This window comes from Orbicella franksi, chromosome 14 (assembly GCF_964199315.1).
Source record: "Orbicella franksi chromosome 14, jaOrbFran1.1, whole genome shotgun sequence".
NCBI classification, from domain to species: domain Eukaryota; kingdom Metazoa; phylum Cnidaria; class Anthozoa; order Scleractinia; family Merulinidae; genus Orbicella; species Orbicella franksi.
In genome coordinates this window covers 3,445,238-3,468,436 of record NC_138158.1, presented here as the reverse complement: position 1 = coordinate 3,468,436, position 23,199 = coordinate 3,445,238, and the positions used below count along the sequence as shown (strand labels likewise).

The 23,199-nt window shown below is 38.5% G+C and overlaps 2 protein-coding genes and 1 long non-coding RNA gene across 3 annotated transcripts; 2 read left to right on the top strand and 1 right to left on the bottom strand.

The window, feature by feature from the left end:
- The first annotated feature begins 22 nt into the window (after positions 1 to 22).
- LOC145468027 (exonuclease 1-like) lies at positions 23 to 18,548 on the top strand. The gene is made up of 2 exons (XM_081451692.1): positions 23 to 337; positions 18,089 to 18,548. The coding sequence occupies exons 1-2, from the start codon at positions 186 to 188 to the stop codon at positions 18,210 to 18,212; spliced, it is 276 nt and encodes a 91-aa protein (XP_081307818.1). The 5' UTR covers positions 23 to 185; the 3' UTR covers positions 18,213 to 18,548.
- Positions 5,347 to 13,910, bottom strand: LOC145468036 (uncharacterized). The gene is made up of 3 exons (XR_014042144.1): positions 12,810 to 13,910; positions 11,001 to 11,081; positions 5,347 to 7,477 (listed from the first exon to the last, which is right to left on the bottom strand). It is a non-coding gene; the product is annotated as an uncharacterized LOC145468036 (long non-coding RNA).
- Positions 18,549 to 18,608: 60 nt separating the features above from the next.
- LOC145468713 (uncharacterized) lies at positions 18,609 to 22,894 on the top strand. The gene is made up of 5 exons (XM_081452414.1): positions 18,609 to 18,752; positions 19,100 to 19,455; positions 19,707 to 19,800; positions 21,692 to 21,755; positions 22,113 to 22,894. The coding sequence occupies exons 1-5, from the start codon at positions 18,609 to 18,611 to the stop codon at positions 22,880 to 22,882; spliced, it is 1,428 nt and encodes a 475-aa protein (XP_081308540.1). The 3' UTR covers positions 22,883 to 22,894.
- The last annotated feature ends 305 nt before the right edge of the window (positions 22,895 to 23,199 follow it).

Genomic DNA, 23,199 nt, shown 5'->3' with positions numbered 1-23,199 from the left:
GTTATACAGAGCCCCCGTTGATACCAGTCCTGCGACTGAAGGGGTCACCCTGTTTAAATATTGATTATTATTATTATTATTATTATTATTATTATTATTATTGTTGCATTGTGGTCGTTCAGTTAAAATATTATCATTTGCTCCTTGACGCGGTCGAGTGCACGTCTCGTAATACTGAATGCGTAATGGGGATTCAGGGTCTGCTGCCATTTATTCTTAAGTTTTGCAAAAAAAGGAATCTCCGTGATCTTTCTGGCCAAACAGCAGCTATTGATGCTTCCTGTTGGCTGCACAAGGGTTTGAGTCTGTCTTTCGCGCAGAGTGGAAGGCGAGATAGGTGAGAAATATTTTGAAATTTTCGCTCGATCCGATTCTCTCATGCTCAAAGTTGGTTACTTCATAATTTTTAACCGCGCGGCCATGGGCCGAGCGCGGTTCATGGTTTACCCGTGGTTTTTTTTTAACCGCGCGGCCATGGGCCGAGCGCGGTTCATGGTTTACCCGTGGTTTTTTAACCGCGCGGCCATGGGCCGAGCGCGGTTCATGGTTTACCCGTGGTTTTTTAACCGCGCGGCCATGGGCCGAGCGCGGTTCATGGTTTACCCGTGGTTTTTTTTTTTTCGACTTCGGTGCGAGCAGACCCAAGCTTCCAATCGGCCAAATTTTGAGTCACGCAACCTGTGATGTTTACTCGCCAAAAGCTGTTGAAACAATAAATCTCATCTTTCGCGGGAATAAATTAAAAACCCAGCGCTCGTCAAAAATTATATTTTTTCACCAGAAATTTAGCTCGGAACATATACATATTTATATTCCTTTGAATCGTCGATGAAATGACCTTTTCCGGATATTTTTTCCTTCGGGGTCAACCGAAACCTCAGATTACAAAATCACGCCGAACCCACATGTTGCAAAAAAATCTCTTCAAAACCCTGACTTCGAAGCGATATAACACTTCAGCGTTAATAGCTACCACACATCGGCAGGCGGTAAATCTATTCGTTAACAATCCAACTTTATCGTGTTAAAATTTCAGCGAAATCGAACAAAACCAGAATTAATTAGAATTTTTTTGTGACCTCACTTCCCAGACTTGTCCTAACAAAGGGAGCAACGGTCGCCCATAGCAACCGAAAAACACCAACATAACAAGGCCGACGTTTCGGCCAAAAAACTCCACAATTATCGCCTGAGAGTTTAAACTTGAATGGGAACATCTTTTTCGAACCTTTTTCAACTGATTTAGACGAAAGACTGGCCTCGGCGGGCTACAAAAACGACAAAGAGAAAAAACAGAACAAGACAGCAGAACAAGCCGATAATATTTCATCGCGTGGCTTTCGACACGAAAACGAAAATACAGCTTACTTCTGGATAAATTCAGCCTTAGAAGGCAGCAACCGGTCCCAAATTACTGTCTGTATCCTTACAAATGTCCTGATTTCCATCTCCGAAAGATTTTGCCCCAATTTGGAGCAAATAAACATTTCGCCGGCGGCGACCGCCATTACGGTGGCTTGCATACTAAATTAGCTAACTTAACAAAATTCTCCCGAGGGGGGGGGATACGACAAATTTGGTGAGAATCAAAAGTAACGCCAATTTTCTGTCACGTTTTCAATCTGTGGTCACTGGAGTGACCAAAATCGATACATCGGTCGGGATAGGGTTTTTTTATGACTTGTGTGACTACTTTGCTAGCCCTTTACTCGTGGAAAACACCAATTAAATTTAATCATGACTTTTAAGAAAGAAAGCTGTTAATAGTGTTATTATTGTGTCGTTGATATCGTTCATGCCCATACATATCCCGAAGAAAGTTCTAGATTAAGACCATTACGTCATCGGAGATTTGTCAAAGGCTACCACTGATGGTGCAATAATACAGTTTGTGTTGATCAAGTGATGTGATGTCTACAGTAAGAAAAGAATCATCAATGACTGCTTTGGAATGTGCACTGCGTTCCGACGGTAGTGCTAAGCGAACAGTTAAATTTTAAAAGCGCGGTTATAAGATCTAACAGATCTTCTTTTTTTTTTTCGACTTCGGTGCGAGCAGACCCAAGCTTCCAATCGGCCAAATTTTGAGTCACGCAACCTGTGATGTTTACTCGCCAAAAGCTGTTGAAACAATAAATCTCATCTTTCGCGGGAATAAATTAAAAACCCAGCGCTCGTCAAAAATTATATTTTTTCACCAGAAATTTAGCTCGGAACATATACATATTTATATTTGTTTGAATCGTCGATGAAATGACCTTTTCCGGATATTTTTTCCTTCGGGGTCAACCGAAACCTCAGATTACAAAATCACGCCGAACCCACATGTTGCAAAAAAATCTCTTCAAAACCCTGACTTCGAAGCGATATAACACTTCAGCGTTAATAGCTACCACACATCGGCAGGCGGTAAATCTATTCGTTAACAATCCAACTTTATCGTGTTAAAATTTCAGCGAAATCGAACAAAACCAGAATTAATTAGAATTTTTTTGTGACCTCACTTCCCAGACTTGTCCTAACAAAGGAAGCAACGGTCGCCCATAGTAACCGAAAAACACCAACATAACAAAGCCGACGTTTCGGCCAAAAAACTCCACAATTATCGCCTGAGAGTTTAAACTTGAATGGGAACATCTTTTTCGAACCTTTTTCAACTGATTTAGACGAAAGACTGGCCTCGGCGGGCTACAAAAACGACAAAGAGAAAAAACAGAACAAGACAGCAGAACAAGCCGATAATATTTCATCGCGTGGCTTTCGACACGAAAACGAAAATACAGCTTACTTCTGGATAAATTCAGCCTTAGAAGCCAGCAACCGGTCCCAAATTACTTTCTGTATCCTTACAAATGTCCTGATTTCCATCTCCGAAAGATTTTGCCTCAATTTTGAGCAAATAAACATTTCGCCGGCGGCGACCGCCATTACGGTGGCTTGCATACTAAATTAGCTAACTTGACAAAATTCTTCCGTGGGGGGGATATGACGAAAAGAGCTGAAAAATGGCCTGTAATTGGCTAGGATGAGATCATCCCACTGTCTAAATTTGGTGAGAATCGAAAGTAACGTCAATTTTCTGTCACGTTTTCAATCTGTGGTCACTGGAGTGACCAAAATCGATACATCGGTCGGGATAGGGTTTTTTTATGACTTGTGTGACTACTTTGCTAGCCCTTTACTCGTGGAAAACACCAATTAAATTTAATCATGACTTTTAAGAAAGAAAGCTGTTGTTAATAGTGTTATTATTGTGTCGTTGATATCGTTCATGCCCATACATATCCCGAAGAAAGTTCAAGATTAAGACCATTAAGTCATCGGAGATTTGTCAACGGCTACCACTGATGGTGCAATAATACAGTTTGTGTTGATCAAGTGATGTGATGTCTACAGTAAGAAAAGAATCATCAATGACTGCTTTGGAATGTGCACTGCGTTCCGACGGTAGTGCTAAGCGAACAGTTAAATTTTAAAAGCGCGGTTATAAGATCTAACAGATCTTCTTGTTAACCGCGCGGCCATGGGCCGAGCGCGGTTCATGGTTTACCCGTGGTTTTTTAACCGCGCGGCCATGGGCCGAGCGCGGTTCATGGTTGTACCCTTGCAGTTATGTCCTATGTGGCAGACATGTCCTCTGACGTAATGGGATATACAGAGCCAATCATATCATGCGTTCTATCTAACAACACGCAGCATAAGACTGGTAACTAAACTCCGTTGCAGTTCGGTCTTCGAGCAAAAATTGATTTTTGGAGGGGTAGCGTACGGAAGCAGTAGTTGACTTTGTATGTCTTTACTCTGAACCAGAGTGACTTTAAACGTAAATATGCAACGACTATTTGCAAGAATTGCATTTACCTCACAAGATTTCTATCGGAAATTGACCGCTTAGTGTATTTTCAGTTTCAAATTCAACATGAAAGTTCGATCGAAGATTTAAACAGTGGTTACTCTCCGGTTTGCGAAGTGCGTGTTCCCGGCCAGCCAATATTAAACTCCGCGCTTCGATTATCCTCAAATCGTTCAGATCGTTCAATGATATTACAGAGGCAAAACGAAATCCCTGAGAAGCAGTGTAACCAATTTAAGTTTCGGTGCTGTAAAACTACCACTCAATCTGCGCAATATTTCTCTATTTCCAGTGTCACTCACACGAAAGCCGGTTCGCGAAAGCCCTCCTCTCAGTATGAGTTTGTTGAGGCTGACTGAACCTTTTTGAATAAGCCGTCTCCTGTAGCATCGAACATTTATTGCAGAAAGTTTCTTGTCGAGTAGATTTTATGGCCGGAGTGCTTTCTAACTGTTCCTAGTTCGCTTTGCTTTACAAAACAGCAGTAGTAGTCGAAAAACCACAGAGCACTTCGTGGCCTATTCAAAACACCACAGAGCGCTTTGTGGCCTATTCAAAACACCACAGAGCGCTATGTGGTGTTTTATTTTGGGATTTAACATTGAAAACTGGATGGCTCGTTGACTCGCAAATATCTCACAGCTATTTTCTGAAATAATTTGGTTTTTCCAATTTTTCACACCACAAAGCGCTTTGTGGCCAATTCAAAACAACACAAAGCGCTTTGTGGCCTATTCAATACACCACAAAGCGCTTTGTGGTCGTCATCGTTATCATAGCGATTCCGTCAGTTGAAGTTATACTATGCGGACAAAACTGGCGGAGGGGCTCTCTTATTTTGGCAGGGAGGTTGGCAAGATTTTCGCACCACCCCTTACATTAATTATGCATGCAATTTTTTGACTGAGTTGTTCTTTTCACGATTGCTGTTTGAGTATAGTGTGATAGTTTGAGATGGTTGCAGACATAATTAATGTATGGCCTGTACGGAAATCGTACCTGGAGGTTAGCCGAGTGCTCTTAAAGAAACCTCTGAAAGGAACCAATAGATTTTCGCAAACGTGCTGAGGCAGGTTATGTTGAACACTATTTCTGTTTTTAGAAAGAAATATCACCGAATCTCCGATGTAAGACTTGATACCCTTAAAAGTACCCGTTATGGTTATCAGATAGAGCACTGACTGCTAATGAGATTTGCATTCCTGGGATCGGCTGGAACTAGCTACAACGGGTGCCTGCTATTAACCGGGAGAAACGATGAAATGAAAGCAGAAGGTTGAAAATTAGGAATTCAGTGATACCTCAACAACGTATCACTTGTTTCGGTTGGGGATTCTTAGAGGGATTTATTATGTTCATTGATTTATAGCTCCATTGTTAGTCCTCGTTTGTTAAGGCACACCACTCAGGAATTGAGCATTGAACATGGAATGAAACTTACGTCGGATACTGATATGGGTATTTCTTTTTTTTTTTTTTATATAAGTCTATGGATCTCGCCATAACATTGCAAGGTGAAGAACTCGACCAATGTTTTACCAACACGGACCTCATACTAGTTCAATAATATAATTCAGTTATGACAAAGAAGATTACAAATCTTTTTTTTTTATTTATGGCTAGACTGTAATTTATACAACTGGTGTTTTCATGAGCAGGTATGATTACAATTATCACTATCAACTGGAATCTTATAGATCTTTCTACACACAGGCGAACCAAAACAATCTGACTTGTTACCTTGAATTAATTGGCTTGAATTATCTACAATGCTCACGGATGATACAAACCGTTGCTTTATCCAAACATTTTCGAAAAATATATTTTAGGGCCTGTTTTTAGTCCGTGTTGTAAAACCACTATAATCTTGAGATTTTTATTGTTACAAAGGCAAAATATCCAAAATTAGAATTAGTTTGAGAAATTCTATTTTTGACAGGTAAATGCCTTTTGGACATACTAATATAATACTTATCATTGCATTTACAGTGGTGCACTTCTAAAACAGGCCACCAAAATAATTTTTTTCATCATTTTTTGACATGTTTTCAACAACTTTCTTATGGCTTCCATTTAAACCTGGCAAATCCAAAATTATGAAAAGAAATGTGAGAGGTGGAGTTGTCGACTGATCAACAGGTTACATGATGCTTGATATTTTCACCGTACCTAGTTCATGCATTTTGATTAGCTTATTTAAACCAAGGAGGGTGGCCACAGTTAGTCATGCACAACTGTGACTGGGTTCTTAAAACAAAGATGAAAAGTTCTGTCACTCTTTCGTCCCTTAAATCTAGATCCAACAAAACTATTCACAGACAACCCAGTGATTTGTGGTTCATTTAGTAAAAAAGTGATGACATATTTTCTTCAGCCTTTGAGCTTGGGCTAATTTGAATAAGCTGTTGTAAATGTAGAACAATCAAAACAATGTCAGACTCATCCTCTATTTACTTAATTATTACTTATTAATACATCTGTGAAAGAAATACTGATAAAAATTTAAAAAATCTACAAAATAAATACTGATTATTCTCATCCTCTATTAACTTTCTGTAGAGGTCTTCATCATCACTGTCTTGTTCTTCTTGCCCTTCCTCTTGTTCTTCTTGATCCTCTTATCCTTCTTCTTCTTCTTCATCTTCTTCTAACTCCCCTTCCTCCTCATCAATCATATCATCTAATGCCTCTAGGTATGGTTTGGCCAGGCTATTAAAAATACGGAAAGGGATTTACTTCATTAATGGACACGACAATATTGTGGAAAACTGACACTTTCTGTGAAGGGACCCATTTCTTGAAACTTCCTGGCTACACAAGGGCTTGTCAACTTACAGGGACCGTTTTCAGGCTACTGTTTTGGGCCCAAAGCACCAAACTACCTAATGAAACTGAAATCAGATTTTAAAAAGAGCTTTGGAATTATAATCTTAAGTACAACAGGGGTAAGGGTGGTAAAGTCTGCATACAAGCCAAGTGGTCCACCAGGCCAGAGCTTATCCCGGTTTCCTTAGCATGAAGCGACTAGGAGTATTTCTACTCCCCCCTGGATGGGATGCTAGTTCGTCACAGGGTTACCCCAGCACTAAATTCGCCGGTACCCATTTATACGCCTGGGTGGAGAGAGGCACTGTGAGAGTAAAGTGCCTTGCCCAAGAACACAACACAGTGTCCCTGGCCAGGGCTCGAACCCGGACCGCTCAATCCAGAGACGAGCGCACTAACCAAGAGGCCACTGCGCCTCAAGAGTACAACAGTAATATTGCTGTAATTAAAATTATAAATAACTATGCATACTGCATTTCTATACCTAAATAAGAAAACCAGTTTTTGATTAACATGATGGAAATGGACTTCTCTATAAACTCACTTCCTTCAACTTAATGTCTGCTAATTTTTCATGCAAATAGCAAACCACCAGTTGTGATTGCAGTTACCCGTCTCATTCTATATAGCAATTTTTAATTTGGTTTCAAAATTAACTTGCATTTGGGTTTGCATCACTGTCCTCTGTCTTGCATCCTGTACTTTCTTTGTTGTGTTGTTTGTAATATTGTTACATGTAATACTCTGGTTCTGGTTTCAAGGCACTTCAATGAAAACTGTTCAGACATCACTTACTTCCTGTATGAGATGAAGTAATGAAGAACATGTCATTTTTGGTCTGGGACATTGATGGGGATTCCTGGACAGGCCCCCAGAGGAGCTCCCATCTGCTTTAAAAATTATATCATTAGGCTAGCAAAACTTACCCAGTAGTGCCAGTCCCAAACCCCACATTAGAATTTAAAATCCTTAAAACTCATAGTCTTGCTGTTATTGGGATAAGATGTTCTAGGTTCCAAGCTACTGTGTCTGAAACACCTCACAAGATTAGAAGCCACAGATTTAGGAAAGCCATTCCCTAACAGGAACGTTTTATTTCACATATATGAGAAGCCTGGTGCAACAAGGCTCTAACCCAAGCAATTTTGCGAGGCCAACGTTTATTCTGTCCAGTGTTTGTGTGTCAGTGGATGTTCTTTTCAGGGAAATGTCCAGGAAATGGACCATGTCATCTTCAAATTTGTTGACCGTAAAACATATCAGATTTATTTGGTTTGTCCATCAACAGCATATCTTCAAATAACGTCCATAAAACTAGTCATACATAAGGCCACTGTCAAGCATTTTATGAACAATACAGTAAACACCCGCGTATAAGAACCTAGAATTTTTGGGTTCAGGCTGAATGGGTTCTTATATTTTGGGGTAGTTTTTCCGAACTCAGGCTGATTAGGTTCTTAGTAGGTTCTTATTTGTAGGAGTTGTCATAGTGATACCATTCAGAGAGCTACTGTAGTACTAGTATGTCATAATGGTTGAACATTTGTATTTTAAACCGCAAAAATGCCAAGCCTTATTTTTTAAACAATAATAAATAATGTAATGTGTATTTCACATGAGCAAAAGTCAGGGCACTCTACAGATTCAAGTCCCAAGGCTACACCAGCATAATTTTATACAGTATTCTATACTCTGTATTTAAAAGATTTTCAATTAAACAAATAATTTTCATGGTGTTTCTCAGAAATTTCACAATTTCTATCAATTAAAATCCAGTATTTTGGCTACAAAATAAGAGTGTTTTTTTGTATAAGAACCTATTGTTCTTTGCCAGCCTAAATAGGTTCTTATATATTTGGGTATTAAAATGCCCAATTTCAGCCTGTAGGTTCTTAAATCACTAGGTTCTTATACGCGGGTGTTTACTGTATCACTTTTGAGTTCTGTCATGATAAAAAAAAAAGCAGTGGCCTAATGAAGAACCCAACAAAATGCCATCAATTTGCTTGTTGAGTGCTCTCTTAATTAATTTGGTGTTAATCAATTTATTGTCTCTAACTCCAAAGAAAACAATCTGAACAACTGTCAGGGCTTGCAAACTCCAATTCCTCTTAGAGTGAAATTAACAAGTTGTTTTCCTTCCACATCTACATGGGAGAGTACCATATGTGGGTGGACTGGTGGTGGTGGTGGTGTATCAAGTTGTGTTTGACAAAACCTTTTCATTTTTTATGTTTTCACATATAGCAATATAAAGGAACTGGTTTTTAACTGTTTAATAGCAAACCACTTTATATTTAAAAAGTGTCTGTTATTTTTAGTTAAAGTTAATTTGGTTAACACTTCCTTTCTATTTAAATGTATATTGCATGAAAACTGTGATCTGGTGGCCCTGGATGCAATTTGAGTTTTTCTGTAAATTTGAAAAGTCAAGCTCCACTGTTTGTTATTAATATTGTATCAAAAGGATAACACCATTCTTATCATGGTTATTGTATTGATTCCATTTCATCATTACTTAAGATGGCTCTACAGTTATCCTGGGCACACTCACCCGTGTCAAAGTTTGGGGCTTTGAAGTGTTGGCTAAGAAATTTTGGGAAATATTTTGTCTTTCACTCGGTGATAATGTTACTTAATTCCATTTACTGGGGATAATATTTTTATTCTTACTGGTGTTTGACTGGACCCCATTTTTTGAACAACAACACTACCAGTAAAAAACTTTTGCTGGGCAGGCATACTTTTACTCAATATTATTTCTGGAACCAACTTATTTTGACTTAATAAAAACCATGCCCAAGTTTCGGGGAAATCACTTGAGCAGAAGTTCAGAAGTATTATGGTAAAAGACATGTAAACTAAACTCTATCATTCACTGAAAGTTTCTATATAATTGACTCTCATTTCTGAAACAAGCCACGAACCCAAATTTTGTAAGAAGCTTGACCCAAAGCTTGCTAAATCAAAGTGGCTAGTCGATTAGTGATCGTGCGAACCATAAAAAGCACTAATCCCTAGAACTCAAAACACTATAAAATGCTTGACAACCTCCTTGAATTTTCAAAGATGCATTTTGCAACAGTATTTGGAAATAACTTTTGTGTCAAAGTTTTTTCACACAAATTGCACGGTACAGCAATATTTTGGCTACAAGTTTTACTGTTGTGACTGAAAAAGAAATGGGGCACTGTTGTCAGGATTGTAAGCTACCCCCCGACTGATCTCTGGTGAGGCAGAGAAAGAGTTTTGTTGTTCTATGATTACAAATACAAAATGGGTACTACAGGTACAGGCTGATCGAGCCATCTTTTTGCAGCTCCTTAACTCTTTGTCGACGAGAGGTTTTCGTTAATAATTAACCCGTACTCTTTAGCTAATATTTCTACAAGTATTTACAGCACTCTAGCCTGTAATATCTCATTTGAAAGAGCATAAAATATACTTTATAGGAAAAAAAAATTTGCCTTCATGGAAGCTAACATTACCTTGAAAATTTTTTTTTCAAACCATAGAATTAAATATAAAAGCTAAAAAATGGTTGAAAAACCCAAAATATTGTTAGAACACTCTATTTTCAGAATTAGTGTCAAAAGAGAGTATTTTCCCTGATCTATAACCAAATGTATCCCGAAAACCGAATTAAAACTGACCCGATCTTAAATTAACCACGATTTTTTTTTCTGGACGTAAACAAGCATATAGCATTTCCATTACTATGGAAACCCCCAGTCAGTCTCATGTTACGTGTCCCTAAATCAATATTCATTTTGCAACAAAAAGTCATCAAAGCAAAGCCTTTATTCACTAGGCAAGCACTTCTTGTTGACTGGTTTAGTGGATACACAAGGATATTAAGCTATGCATCAAAGTGGTACTGTACGATCACTTCTTCCTGAAGATTTTGAAACTCCATCTACTAAACACTCCCTGTGCTAAATTTTAAGCCTTCCTACTGTAGCAGGGATGAAAAGGAATTAAAAATTAGAAACTGGCTGATTTATCCAGATTTGAAGAAGATGTGTTTTGAAAAATAATAGCCAAAACTATAAGTTGACATTCTCTAACACATTTGGTTTGCAATGTTCTTCTTAGTATTGCTGGAGTACTTAGTGTACAAGAAAAAACTCATAAGCTAACCAGATATTGAAGCATAATATAAGGACATAAACCCTAAAATTCTTGAAAAAGTGTGGCCATTACAATTAAGACCCATGACATAGAGGTAACAAAAAAATGAATTATTTTGGCAAGACACAACTCTAAAAAAGTTATCAACACATGGCAACTGATACATATAATATTAAGGGCTGATGCTCACCATCCCTAGTCCTTTCTCCACTAAGACTTTCTTTGGTTTGTGTATGTTTTCCCTCATCCAACCCATGATGATCATGCATTACTGCAAAAACAGAAATTCAAAGCATTATTACTAAACACAAAATCACACAAATGCAATTATATTTTAAGTTAGACTGACCGTTTTAAAATAATATACAGCCTTGTAGATTAAAAGCTGTTCCTCAGTAAAGGGAAATTTAAAAGACAATGAAATTCAATCAGAAACAACTGCAAGAGTATGACTATCTTATCAAGACCTAGGTTTTTAAAGTCTATTTCAGCTGACAATGAAACCAAAACAGAACAGACTGAATCTCTAGTGGCAAAGTTTGGCTGGTGAGAACTACATCATATTTACCAAGTGATAAAAGACATCCTTGAGAATAAAAATACAAGAAGATAAACAAACTGTTTTCCCCTTCTTCAATTGTTTTTACACATTAAAAGAACAAAAAACCCAAGTATCCAAAAACATGAATAAATTCTCCACAAGATAACAAGAATGGCAATGTTCCTCACACAAGAGCTGACACAAAGAGATAATGGCAATGCCATCTCATGAAGACATGACAAGGCATTGGCATGTATCCCTTTCATGTACTAATTGGACCAGCCGGATAGAAAAGGAAACCTAGGCAAGCACTTCTTGAAGCAGCCTCACATGATGACTGTATACACTGGGTGTCTACAAAACATTGCTTCATAACAAACAGCTTAAAGGAAGCCAGTCAACAACAGAGGAAAAGAAGAAAAGAAGGACAAACAACCGTGACATTTATTGGTGATTCCTTAGCACTACATTGCAAACCCATCAAGTGCAGAATTTTGCACTTATTCAATAGCATCCAAAACAAAATCATTACTTGTGGACACAAATTAAGACCTTAAAATCCAACAACTTGAGGAACGCTTTGATTGTATGTCATTTGGATTATTTTAGATTCTTTTGCATAAGTTGTTTTGTCATGTTGTTCCTTATGCTCAAAACATCATGTATGCCTATCAAAGTTCATCAAAAAAACTCTGCCTTCCCGCCACCGCAAAATGTAATGTGGAGTGATAAAATAAATGAATAGTACTATTTATAAGAACTGGCAAAATAGGGTAGACTGGTACATCATATCTATTTTGCAAGCATGGTGACCTATTTTCATTTATTTTTAGAGATTGGTGCTTGGTAGGGAACATTCAGGGAAATGTATTGTACATTTGTTTTCATGATTGAGCCCAGGAGATTACTTCAAGCTTACTTTAAAATCTGTAGAAATCATTGTCAATATTGATAGATGCAAAGAAATATCAGACAAAATAAAGGCTCGAAAGTTCAAACTGTCACAAGAATGGTAAACTTGATTTCTTGACATTGAACTAAACTCTAATTTCTTGAACTGTAACCAGTTTCAATCCTTGCAATCCTGCACTTTATTTCGAAACTACTGTTTTTGTTTTGCTCTACAGCATTTTTTATCCAACTAAGCTGTATATTTTGTGGCATTTGGCGATACAAGGTGGTAATAAACTGAGTGAAAATTTGCTCTGTCGGCATGATAGCGTTTCTTTATGCCCGTGACGGAGGCAGATCTTAATTGCAAAATGCAAAACACAACAGTGTGGACTATACAAACTAGTGCCAGCTTAGTTCGTGCCGCTTGAAAGCAACGCGATCAACAATTAACTTAGATTGCTGATGAACATGTCGAAATGGCTTCGTAAACTTGAGCCATTAATTACTCACTCCATTACTACAAACAACACAGTACAATACACCACACTTCACAAAGCTTCTTACCAACAATATTAAGCTTCAAAGGCAGCTGTAAATGTGTTTCGGAATATGCAGAAAGATCAGACAAAACACCCTCACGATAAAAATCACAATCGATAGCTTTCACCTGGCAAACACCGTCCCGTCCCCTAGTAAAATAATCTCAGAAGACACGATCACAACGCATTTTCATTGGAAGAAACAACAACACATACAATTGGTCAAAAGGTGTTAGACATGTCTGCCACGCAGGACGAAAGTGCAACGCTACACATGGTTTACCCGTGGTTTTTTTTTAACCGCGCGGCCATGGGCCGAGCGCGGTTCATGGTTTACCCGTGGTTTTTTTTTTTCGACTTCGGGTCGAGTAGACCCAAGCTTCCACTCGGCCAAATTTTGAGTCACGCAACCTGTGATGTTTACTCGCCAAAAGCTGTTGAAACAATAAATCTCATCTTTCGCGGGAATAAATTAAAAACCCAGCGCTCGTCAAAAATTATATTTTTTCACCAGAAATTTAGCTCGGAACATATACATATTTATATTTGTTTGAATCGTCGATGAAATGACCTTTTCCGGATATTTTTTCCTTCGGGGTCAACCGAAACCTCAGACTACAAAATCACGCCGAACCCACATGTTGCAAAAAAATCTCTTCAAAACCCTGACTTCGAAGCGATATAACACTTCAGCGTTAATAGCTACCACACATCGGCAGGCGGTAAATCTATTCCTTAACAATCCAGCTTTATCGTGTTAAAATTTCAGCGAAATCGAACAAAACCAGAATTAATTCGAATTTTTTTGTGACCACACTTCCCAGACTTGTCCTAACAAAGGAAGCAACGGTCGCCCATAGCAACCGAAAGACACGAACATAACAAAGCCGACGTTTCGGCCAAAAAACTCCACAATTATCGACTGAGAGTTTAAACTTGAATGGGAACATCTTTTTCCAACCTTTTTCAACTGATTTAGACGAAAGACTGGCCTTGGCGGGCTACAAAAACGACAAAGAGAAAAAACAGAACAAGACAGCAGAACAAGCCGATAATATTTCATCGCGTGGCTTTCGACACGAAAACGAAAATACAGCTTACTTCTGGATAAATTCAGCCTTAGAAGGCAGCAACCGGTCCCAAATTACTTTCTGTATCCTTACAAATGTCCTGATTTCCATCTCCGAAAGATTTTGCCCCAATTTGAGCAAATAAACATTTCGCCGGCGGCGACCGCCATTACGGTGGCTTCCATACTAAATTAGTTAACTTGACAAAATTCTCCCGAGGGGGGGGATACGACAAATTTGGTGAGAATCAAAAGTAACGCCAATTTTCTGTCACGTTTTCAATCTGTGGTCACTGGAGTGACCAAAATCGATACATCGGTCGGGATAGGGTTTTTTTATGACTTGTGTGACTACTTTGCTAGCCCTTTACTCGTGGAAAACACCAATTAAATTTAATCATGACTTTTAAGAAAGAAAGCTGTTGTTAATAGTGTTATTATTGTGTCGTTGATATCGTTAATGCCCATACATATCCCGAAGAAAGTTCTAGATTAAGACCATTAAGTCATCGGAGATTTGTCAAAGGCTACCACTGATGGTGCAATAATACAGTTTGTGTTGATCAAGTGATGTGATGTCTACAGTAAGAAAAGAATCATCAATGACTGCTTTGGAATGTGCACTGCGTTCCGACGGTAGTGCTAAGCGAACAGTTAAATTTTAAAAGCGCGGTTATAAGATCTAACAGATCTTCTTGTTTTTCGCAGTTTTGTCTGCGACCAGACCCACGCTTCCACTCGGCCAAATTTTTAGTCACGCAACCTGTGATGTTTACTCGCCAAAAGCTGTTGAAACATTAATAAATCTCATCTCCGATACTGACTTTCGCGGGAAAAAATTAAAAACCCAGCGTTCGTCAAAAATTATATTTTTTCAGCAGAAATTTAGCTCGGAACATATACATATTTATATTCCTTTGAATCGTCGATGAAATGACCTTTTCCGGATATTTTTTCCCTCGGGGTCAACAAAAACCTCCGATTACAAAATCACGCCGAACCCACATGTTGCAAAAAAATCTCTTCAAAACCCTGACTTCGAAGCGATATAACACTTCAGCGTTAATAGCTACCACACATCGGCAGGCGGTAAATCTATTCGTTAACAATCCAGCCTTATCGTGTTAAAATTTCAGCGAAATCGAACAAAACCAGAATTAATTAGAATTCTTTTGTGACCTCACTCCCCAGACTTGTCCTAACAAAGGAAGCAACGGTCGCCCATAGCAACCGAAAAACACCAACATAACAAAGCCGAACGTTTCGGCCAAAAATCTCCAGAATTATCGCCTGAGAGTTTAAACTTGAATGGGAACATCTTTTTCGAACTTTTTTCAACTGATTTAGACGAAAGACTGGCCTCGGCGGGCTACAACAAAGACCAAGAGAAAAACAGAACAAGATAGCAGAACAAGCCGATAACATTTCATCGCACGGCTTTCGGCACGAAAACGAAAATACAGCTTACTTCTGGATAAATTCAGCCTTAGAAGCCAGCAACCGGCCCCAAATTACTTTCTGTATCCTTACAAATGTCCTGATTTCCATCTCCGAAAGATTTTGCCCCAATTTTGAGCAAATAAACATTTCGCCGGCGGCGACCGCCATTACGGTGGCTTGCATACTAAATTAGCTAACTTAACAAAATTCTCCCGAGGGGGGGGATACGACAAATTTGGTGAGAATCAAAAGTAACGCCAATTTTCTGTCACGTTTTCAATCTGTGGTCACTGGAGTGACCAAAATCGATACATCGGTCGGGATAGGGTTTTTTTATGACTTGTGTGACTACTTTGCTAGCCCTTTACTCGTGGAAAACACCAATTAAATTTAATCATGACTTTTAAGAAAGAAAGCTATTGTTAATAGTGTTATTATTGTGTCGTTGATATCGTTCATGCCCATACATATCCCGAAGAAAGTTCTAGATTAAGACCATTAAGTCATCGGAGATTTGTCAACGGCTACCACTGATGGTGCAATAATACAGTTTGTGTTGATCAAGTGATGTGATGTCTACAGTAAGAAAAGAATCATCAATGACTGCTTTGGAATGTGCACTGCGTTCCGACGGTAGTGCTAAGCGAACAGTTAAATTTTAAAAGCGCGGTTATAAGATCTAACAGATCTTCTTGTTTTTCGCAGTTTTGTCTGCGACCAGACCCACGCTTCCACTCGGCCAAATTTTGAGTCACGCAACCTGTGATGTTTACTCGCCAAAAGCTGTTGAAACATTAATGAATCTCATCTCCGATACTGACTTTCGCGGGAAAAAATTAAAAACCCAGCGTTCGTCAAAAATTATATTTTTTCAGCAGAAATTTCGCTCGGAACATATACATATTTATGTTCCTTTGAATCGTCGATGAAATGACCTTTTCCGGATATTTTTTCTTTCGGGGTCAACAAAAACCTCCGATTACAAAATCACGCCGAACCCACACGCTGCCAAAAAATCTCTTCAAAACCCTGACTTCGAAGCGATATAACACTTCAGCGTTAATAGCTACCACACATCGGCAGGCGGTAAATCTATTCGTTAACAATCCAGCCTTATCGTGTTAAAATTTCAGCGAAATCGAACAAAACCAGAATTAATTAGAATTTTTTTGTGACCTCACTCCCCAGACTTGACCTAACAAAGGAAGCAACGGTCGCCCATAGCAACCGAACAAAGCCGAACGTTTCGGCCAAAAATCTCCAGAATTATCGCCTGAGATCTTAAACTTGACTGGGAACATCTTTTTCGAACTTTTTTCAACTGATTTAGACGAAAGACTGGCCTCGGCGGGCTACAACAAAGACCAAGAGAAAAACAGAACAAGACAGCAGAACAAGCCGATAACATCTCATCGCACGGCTTTCGGCACGAAAACGAAAATACAGCTTACTTCTGGATAAATTCAGCCTTAGAAGCCAGCAACCGGCCCCAAATTACTTTCTGTATCCTTACAAATGTCCTGATTTCCATCTCCGAAAGATTTTGCCCCAATTTTGAGCAAATAAACATTTCGTCGACGGTGACCGCCATTACGGTGGCCGCCATTACGGTGGCTTGCATACTAAATTAGCTAACTTGACAAAATTCTCCCGAGGGGGGGGATATGACGAAAAGAGCTGAAAGATGGCCTATAATTGGCTAATGATGAGATCATCGAAAGTAACGCCAATTTTCTGTCACGTTTTCAATCTGTGGTCACTGGAGTGACCAAAATCGATACATCGGTCGGGATAGAGTTTTGTTGTTAAATTATATGACTTGTGTGACTACTTTGCTAGCCCTTTACTCGTGGAAAACACCAATTAAATTTAATCATGACTTTTAAGAAAGAAAGCTGTTGTTAATAGTGTTATTATCATGTCATTCATATCGCTCATGCCCATACATATCCCGAAGAAAGTTCTACAAAGATTAAGACCATTAGGCATTAGACCTCATATCGGCAGTATTAAAATCTATTCGTTAACAATCCAGCTTCATCATATTAAAATTTCAACGAAATCGAACAAAACCAGAACTAAATATTATTAGATTTTTTTTGTAACCTAGCTTCATTGCTTGGGTCGACAAAGGAAGCGACGGTCGCCCATAGCCACCGAAACACATTAACATAACCAGTGAACCTACGTTTCGGTCAAAAAAACCCAGGATTATTGCCTGAAAGCTGAAAATTCAAGAGGAACATCTTTTTCGAACTTTTCTCAAGTTATTTAGACGAAAAAATGACCTCGGCGGACTCCAAAAGAGAACGAAACAAAAAACAGAACGAGACAGTAAGAAGAGCCGATAATTTATTCACCGCGTGGCCTTAGTCACGTTAAAGTTAAAAAAACCTTACTTCTGGATAATTTCAGCCTTACAAGTCAGCAACTGGTCCCAAATTACTTTCTGTATCCTTACAAATGTCCTGACTTTCATCTCCGAAAGATTTGGCCGCAATTTTTTAGCAAATAAACATTTCGCCGACAGCAATCACCATTACGGTGGCTTGCAACTAATTCGCTAACTTTACAAAACCCTCCCGAGGGGGGGATATGACGAAAAGAGCTGAAAAATGATGGCCGGAAATAGAGTAATTTTCTCAGCTTCCAGTGTGCCAAATTTGCTGGAAATAGGTTCAAAACCGATATTTTTTTTTCGTTTTTTTTTTCTTCGGGTCACTCATGCTACCAAAACAGTTGACTTTTAAAAGCGCGGTTGTAAGATCTTAAAGATCTTCTTGTTTCAACTTAAGGTGCGGTGAAATTTTCCAGAAATGTCTACATTCAGTGAAAAAGGCTGGTGTTACCCCATTTGTCGTGTTTGACGGTTTGTCTTTGCCAGCCAAAGCAGGGGAAAATGATAGGAAACGAAGGTGAGAAAAATTTTCTTTCATCATGCCCATAATTCGCGTGCGATTTTAATGCAAACTTACCAGTGTTTTCTTCTCTACGATCGCTTAGAGAAAAAGAAAATCTCCTCAGTAAAGCTGCGGAAGGTAACATTGCTTCCGAAGAAGCAAACAAGCTTCGAAGTCAAGCCGCGGAAATTACGTTCGACGATATCACCGAGTGCATCAATGTAAGTTTTAAGTATGGTGATCTTGCTTCGCTTTTGCTCGTGCAATGTTACTGAATAAAAAACACAGATTAGACTTGATTATTATTGCTAAAAACATTTTTAATAGTAATGGATATGGCAAAATAAGACGTCGTAAAAACTGATAGTAGCTTGTAGTAATGTAGCATAATTTTCAGTTGTTTTCTTGTTTCCTGATGCAGATTTGTTTGGCTGAAAAAGTTAAATACATCGTTTCCCCCTATGAATCGGATGCTCAGATAGCTTATCTACTGGCAAGAGGACATGCAGATTTTGCCCTAACAGAAGATTCTGATCTCTTGGTTTTTGGTTGTAAAAAGGTCAGAGGTGCAATCCTTGTATACATAAAGAAATAAGTACATAAATAACTCAAAGAAACTAGGCTTGCAATTTAGTCCGAGACTGACAAATTAAACCTGTGGAAGTTTGGTTTTTCAGTTCCATTCAAGTTTTTTCAGATATTAAAAAATCAACATCATTGTTACTCTCTCTTAACTCTCTCTTAACAATGAATTCGATGTCATTATTTTTAATAATTTTTTATTTGCAACACAACTTGTAATATTTGTACACAGTATAATGAGATAACATAACTACATTTTACTTCTTGTTAGATGAAGGGAGTATCCAAGTGCTAACATGATTGTTTTGTTTGTTTTCAATTAAGGTTATGTTCAAGGTCACACTAAGTGGTGATGGGGATGTTTTTGACCTCTTTGAAATCCTGGAAGGGCTAAAGGTTACCATGAGGCAGTTTCAAGAAATGTGCATTGCTGCTGGGTGTGATTACTTGAAAAATATCAAGGGTATTGGCATCCATCGTGCATTCCATTTGTCAGCAACAGGGGATATCCTGGAGGCACTAGCACAAAAGGGAGCTGACGAGACCTACCAGGCAAACTTCCACAAGGTCATGGCAGTGTTTAACCATCAGACAGTGTTTGATGTGGAAACATGTTGTACCGTCCCACATCAGAAGTGGGACACTGACCCACCCATGGATATCCAGAACCTCTGTGGATAGTATCCTTGTTGAAATTGTTGTGTAACACATATATATTTAAAATTTTGAATATCAATTTTTGGATCCCCTAGAAGAGTCTCTTGAAAACTTACCCTCAATGCAGTTTGTTTATTTCACCCTTGATTTCCCAAACCAACTTATCTTTCACTGGCATTAATATTAGGAGGTTGAAAAAGTGAGATCCCACTGTGTAAATGTCCTGTCTAATCGACATTAAACACTACACGCATGTTCTCCTTAACATTTTTAGTAATCTGGATTCCATCTTTTCAAATGAACTGGCAGTTGGTAATGTTAACACCAAGAGTTGGGAAAAAGTTAACAGTTTCGCTCTTTTTACAAAGGTTGGTGGAAATATTTTGTACATATAAAATAATATTTTATTGCAGATGGAAAGATTTGTCTTTTGCTTAGTTTACTACAAATTTCATTTCCAAGGCTGCTGCCTAACGTGCGCCCGGTCGCCTGAGGCGCCTAAGTTACGAGTGTGGGCGACTAAAGTTTCGTTGAAGGAGCCCGAGTGGGCGCGTAAACATGGAGTTTTCATTCCCATCTAATCTGTCCGATGACTTCAATCTTCTCATGAAATCGGCCAAAAGATCATTCACACAATAAATTAAACGGAAAACAACAGCTACTCTGGTCCTGTTTTGCTTTTAACACGAGAAATATGGGCCAAAACACGGCAACAAAGTCTCTCTCCGCTCACAAAACAACCGAAAACAGCCATAGTTGAAAATCGCCCTACAATGCATTGCAAGCTCAGTATTGAATAAATGCACGTCATGTATGCCAATGGATTGTGTCTCTGTTGATGCCCTACTGATTCCAGTTGCAAAGTAACTACTTTGATTAACAAATAATTTTGGAATTGGAGTGATGCTGCTACTGACATTAGATTTAGATTTGAATAAGGATAATATCTTGGGCTTTTTTTTTTTGTCCAATACTTTGGAAAAGTTCACTTAGCTGTACTGAATGAATTTCTGTAGTTTCTGAAAGGATATTTATGACTTAAAAGTCGAAATATTCAAGTAGCTTCAAGCCAGCAAAAAGAAAACAGCATTGCAATTCTTTTTGCATACCAGGGTTTTATATTTTAAATTATCAAACCAATTGTCATGGCTCCGCCCAATATACGAGAATATATTTTCTCCAAAGAAGCAGCCAATATAATGCAGTAATGCTGCCTAAAAAATGCACCTTTTGTTTATACTTATGTCCCTGAAGCCCGGGGAAGGAAAGTACATTTCAGTGAGGCCAAATTCAAACGCCCCAAATACATATTTCATTTTTATTTGTTTTCATTTGCAGCTTGCATTTCATGATTTGTTTAGAATTGCTAAACTCAAAAACGAAAGAGGCAATATAAATTTTTGTAAAAAAAGCTGCAGCACTTGCATGGATACACCAATTATTGAATTTGCTTGACCACAAATAGTATTCTCTCTCAGTGATGACCTGATCACTTTGCTGAACACTTTATTTCAAAAATTTGATTGATAAAACAGACCATATTAGTGTCTCATGGAAAATCTCTCCCTCCGGACCCCTCCCCTAAATTTCCAAATTCACTTCACCCCCCCCGTCTTCCCCAGTCTCGCCAACCCCCCCCCCCCAGATTTACCATGGCAAATTTATTCTGGGCTCCTAAAAAAGTGGCTTGGGCTCCTTAAAATTTCCTTAGGCAACAGCCTTGATTTCTGTAGTTAACTTACAATTAAAGGTGCAGTACCCCAATACTTGATGCTACAAATCTGCTGTCTGATAAATGCCTGGAGGGAGGTTACTCCCCTATAGAGGCTGTATAGGTATGTGCCACCCCAAAGGGTATGGTTTTTGAGCTGTTTTGGTCTGAAAAGGTTTTTGGTGTTTTGACCTTTTTGGTTTGAAATCTGGTAGGGTTTTCACTGGATGCAGTTCAATTTACTCTAGAATTTTGTGGCCAAGGCAATGTTCAGTGCCCTGTACCACTAAATAATTATAACAAAATGCTTAAGAGACATGTTGACTTCACTTGAAAGGGTACGCAAATCGAGTGCAACTTTCAGAAACCAGGTCTGAAAAAGGGTATGGATTTTTGAGGCCAGCTCTGAAAATGGTTGTGGGAAATGGCCTGTTTTGTTCTGAAATTGGGTCAGGATTTAGAGGGCCAGGTGGCACACCCCCACTAAGAATTGCAATGAGTACTCCCTCCCCATGATAATTGTTTTTTTCTGAAACAAACACTTGCAGGTTACCAAGAGAAATGAAGCAGGTTATCAATTGGCAGCGTCATCGACTGAATCTATAACCATTGGTAAGCTATAGACCATGAAGTTTTTATGTAGTGTTTGTGTTGCGACTTATCATATCCAACAGAGTTGGTAATAGTGATAGCCTTAGTACTTTTAGATGCTCTGTAAAAATATTTCTCAGTTTCAATAATATATTTGTTAGGAAAACAGTGCTAATGGCTGAAAAGTAAGAAGTTTTCAAAGGAATAGTATGTTTAAACTGGGTCTGTTTGTACCCTTTTAAAAGAGCATGTCACTTCAAAGAAAAAAAGGGATTAATAGTGATTCTAAATGAACATTTCAACAGTACTTCCCCAACCAAGTTCTTGTACCTTGTACATAAAAAGTGGAAATTAAGGGGATTTTTTTTGTGTGTGCAGCTGACACTCAAGAAAAGGTCTTCGAAATAATCCATGTGGATAGGCTTTCCACCATTCAATGGAAAATTCCATGCTTTCCAATTCTAACAATGGAATTTACAAGAGTCCATTTCAAGCAAGGCTCCGAGATTGGAGGTTTTATTCAGAAGGCAGTGGCTGCAGATCTTAACCAGGGAGAATACTTGTGTACCTCTCACTGTCATATTGAAATGGAAGGGAAGAAGTACACAGTATTGTGGAAACTACAACCTAAAGACAGAGTAGTTCCATTGCCATTTATCCGACAATCTGCTGCCGATGATCACATTTCTGATGTTCATGATGAAAGCAATGAAGAGGAGGAGTCTGATGAGTCTGAGGTGGCAGATGATTCATGTACTTCAACCAGGCATTGCTTGCCCTTTAAGGTTCTGGGAACATGTCATTCACCAGACAGGCAGAAAGCACTAGAGGAATCATATGAACACCTGTATGAACATAATAGGCCTGTTTTTGTCAGTCTCAAGGCAGAACCAGACAATCTGCATGACCAAAATGCCATTGCGGTATACATCATGGCATCATCAAATTACAAGAAAATAGGATACATAGCCCGTGAATTAACTAAGTTTTTGCATCCACTGTTGAGTGACCCGTCTCTTGAGGTATCTGTAAACAAAATTCGTTTTTCCACTACTTTTCTTATGATTGGTTTTTATTTGACCATTGACATCACCAGGAAAGGGGTGTGGGAAAAGGCAGTGGTCAAAGCTAGTTTCAAAGTTAAGTAAAATTCTAATAAATGAAAATGTAAGTTGCTTTTGCAAGACAACTTTTTCACCTCCCTTTTGATGTAAAATTACAGTACTCTATTTCATTATTAAAGAAATGATTGGTCAGGAGTTTGATATAATAATTTTTGGCAGGGAGCAAAACGCTTTTATCTCTTATAAATAAAGACACATTTTGTCAGGGTTTATCGACATAGATTTACAAATAAAAATTACAGTATTCATGTTGTCAACATTGTGTAACTGTTTCTGCACTTGAGAGAGGGAATCACTGAGAATTTTTTCAAACATTTCTTAAATTTATGTAACTAGAAAGG

Coding starts and splice junctions, on each gene's coding strand:
- LOC145468027 (XM_081451692.1), top strand. CDS start 186: ATGGGGATTCAGGGTCTGCTGCCATTTATTCTTAAGTTTTGCAAAAAA. Junction 338..18,088: donor CAGAGTGGAAGGCGAGATAG/GTGAGAAATATT, acceptor TTTCAACTTAAG/GTGCGGTGAAATTTTCCAGA.
- LOC145468713 (XM_081452414.1), top strand. CDS start 18,609: ATGCAGATTTGTTTGGCTGAAAAAGTTAAATACATCGTTTCCCCCTAT. Junction 18,753..19,099: donor TGGTTTTTGGTTGTAAAAAG/GTCAGAGGTGCA, acceptor TTTTCAATTAAG/GTTATGTTCAAGGTCACACT. Junction 19,456..19,706: donor ATCCAGAACCTCTGTGGATA/GTATCCTTGTTG, acceptor TAACATTTTTAG/TAATCTGGATTCCATCTTTT.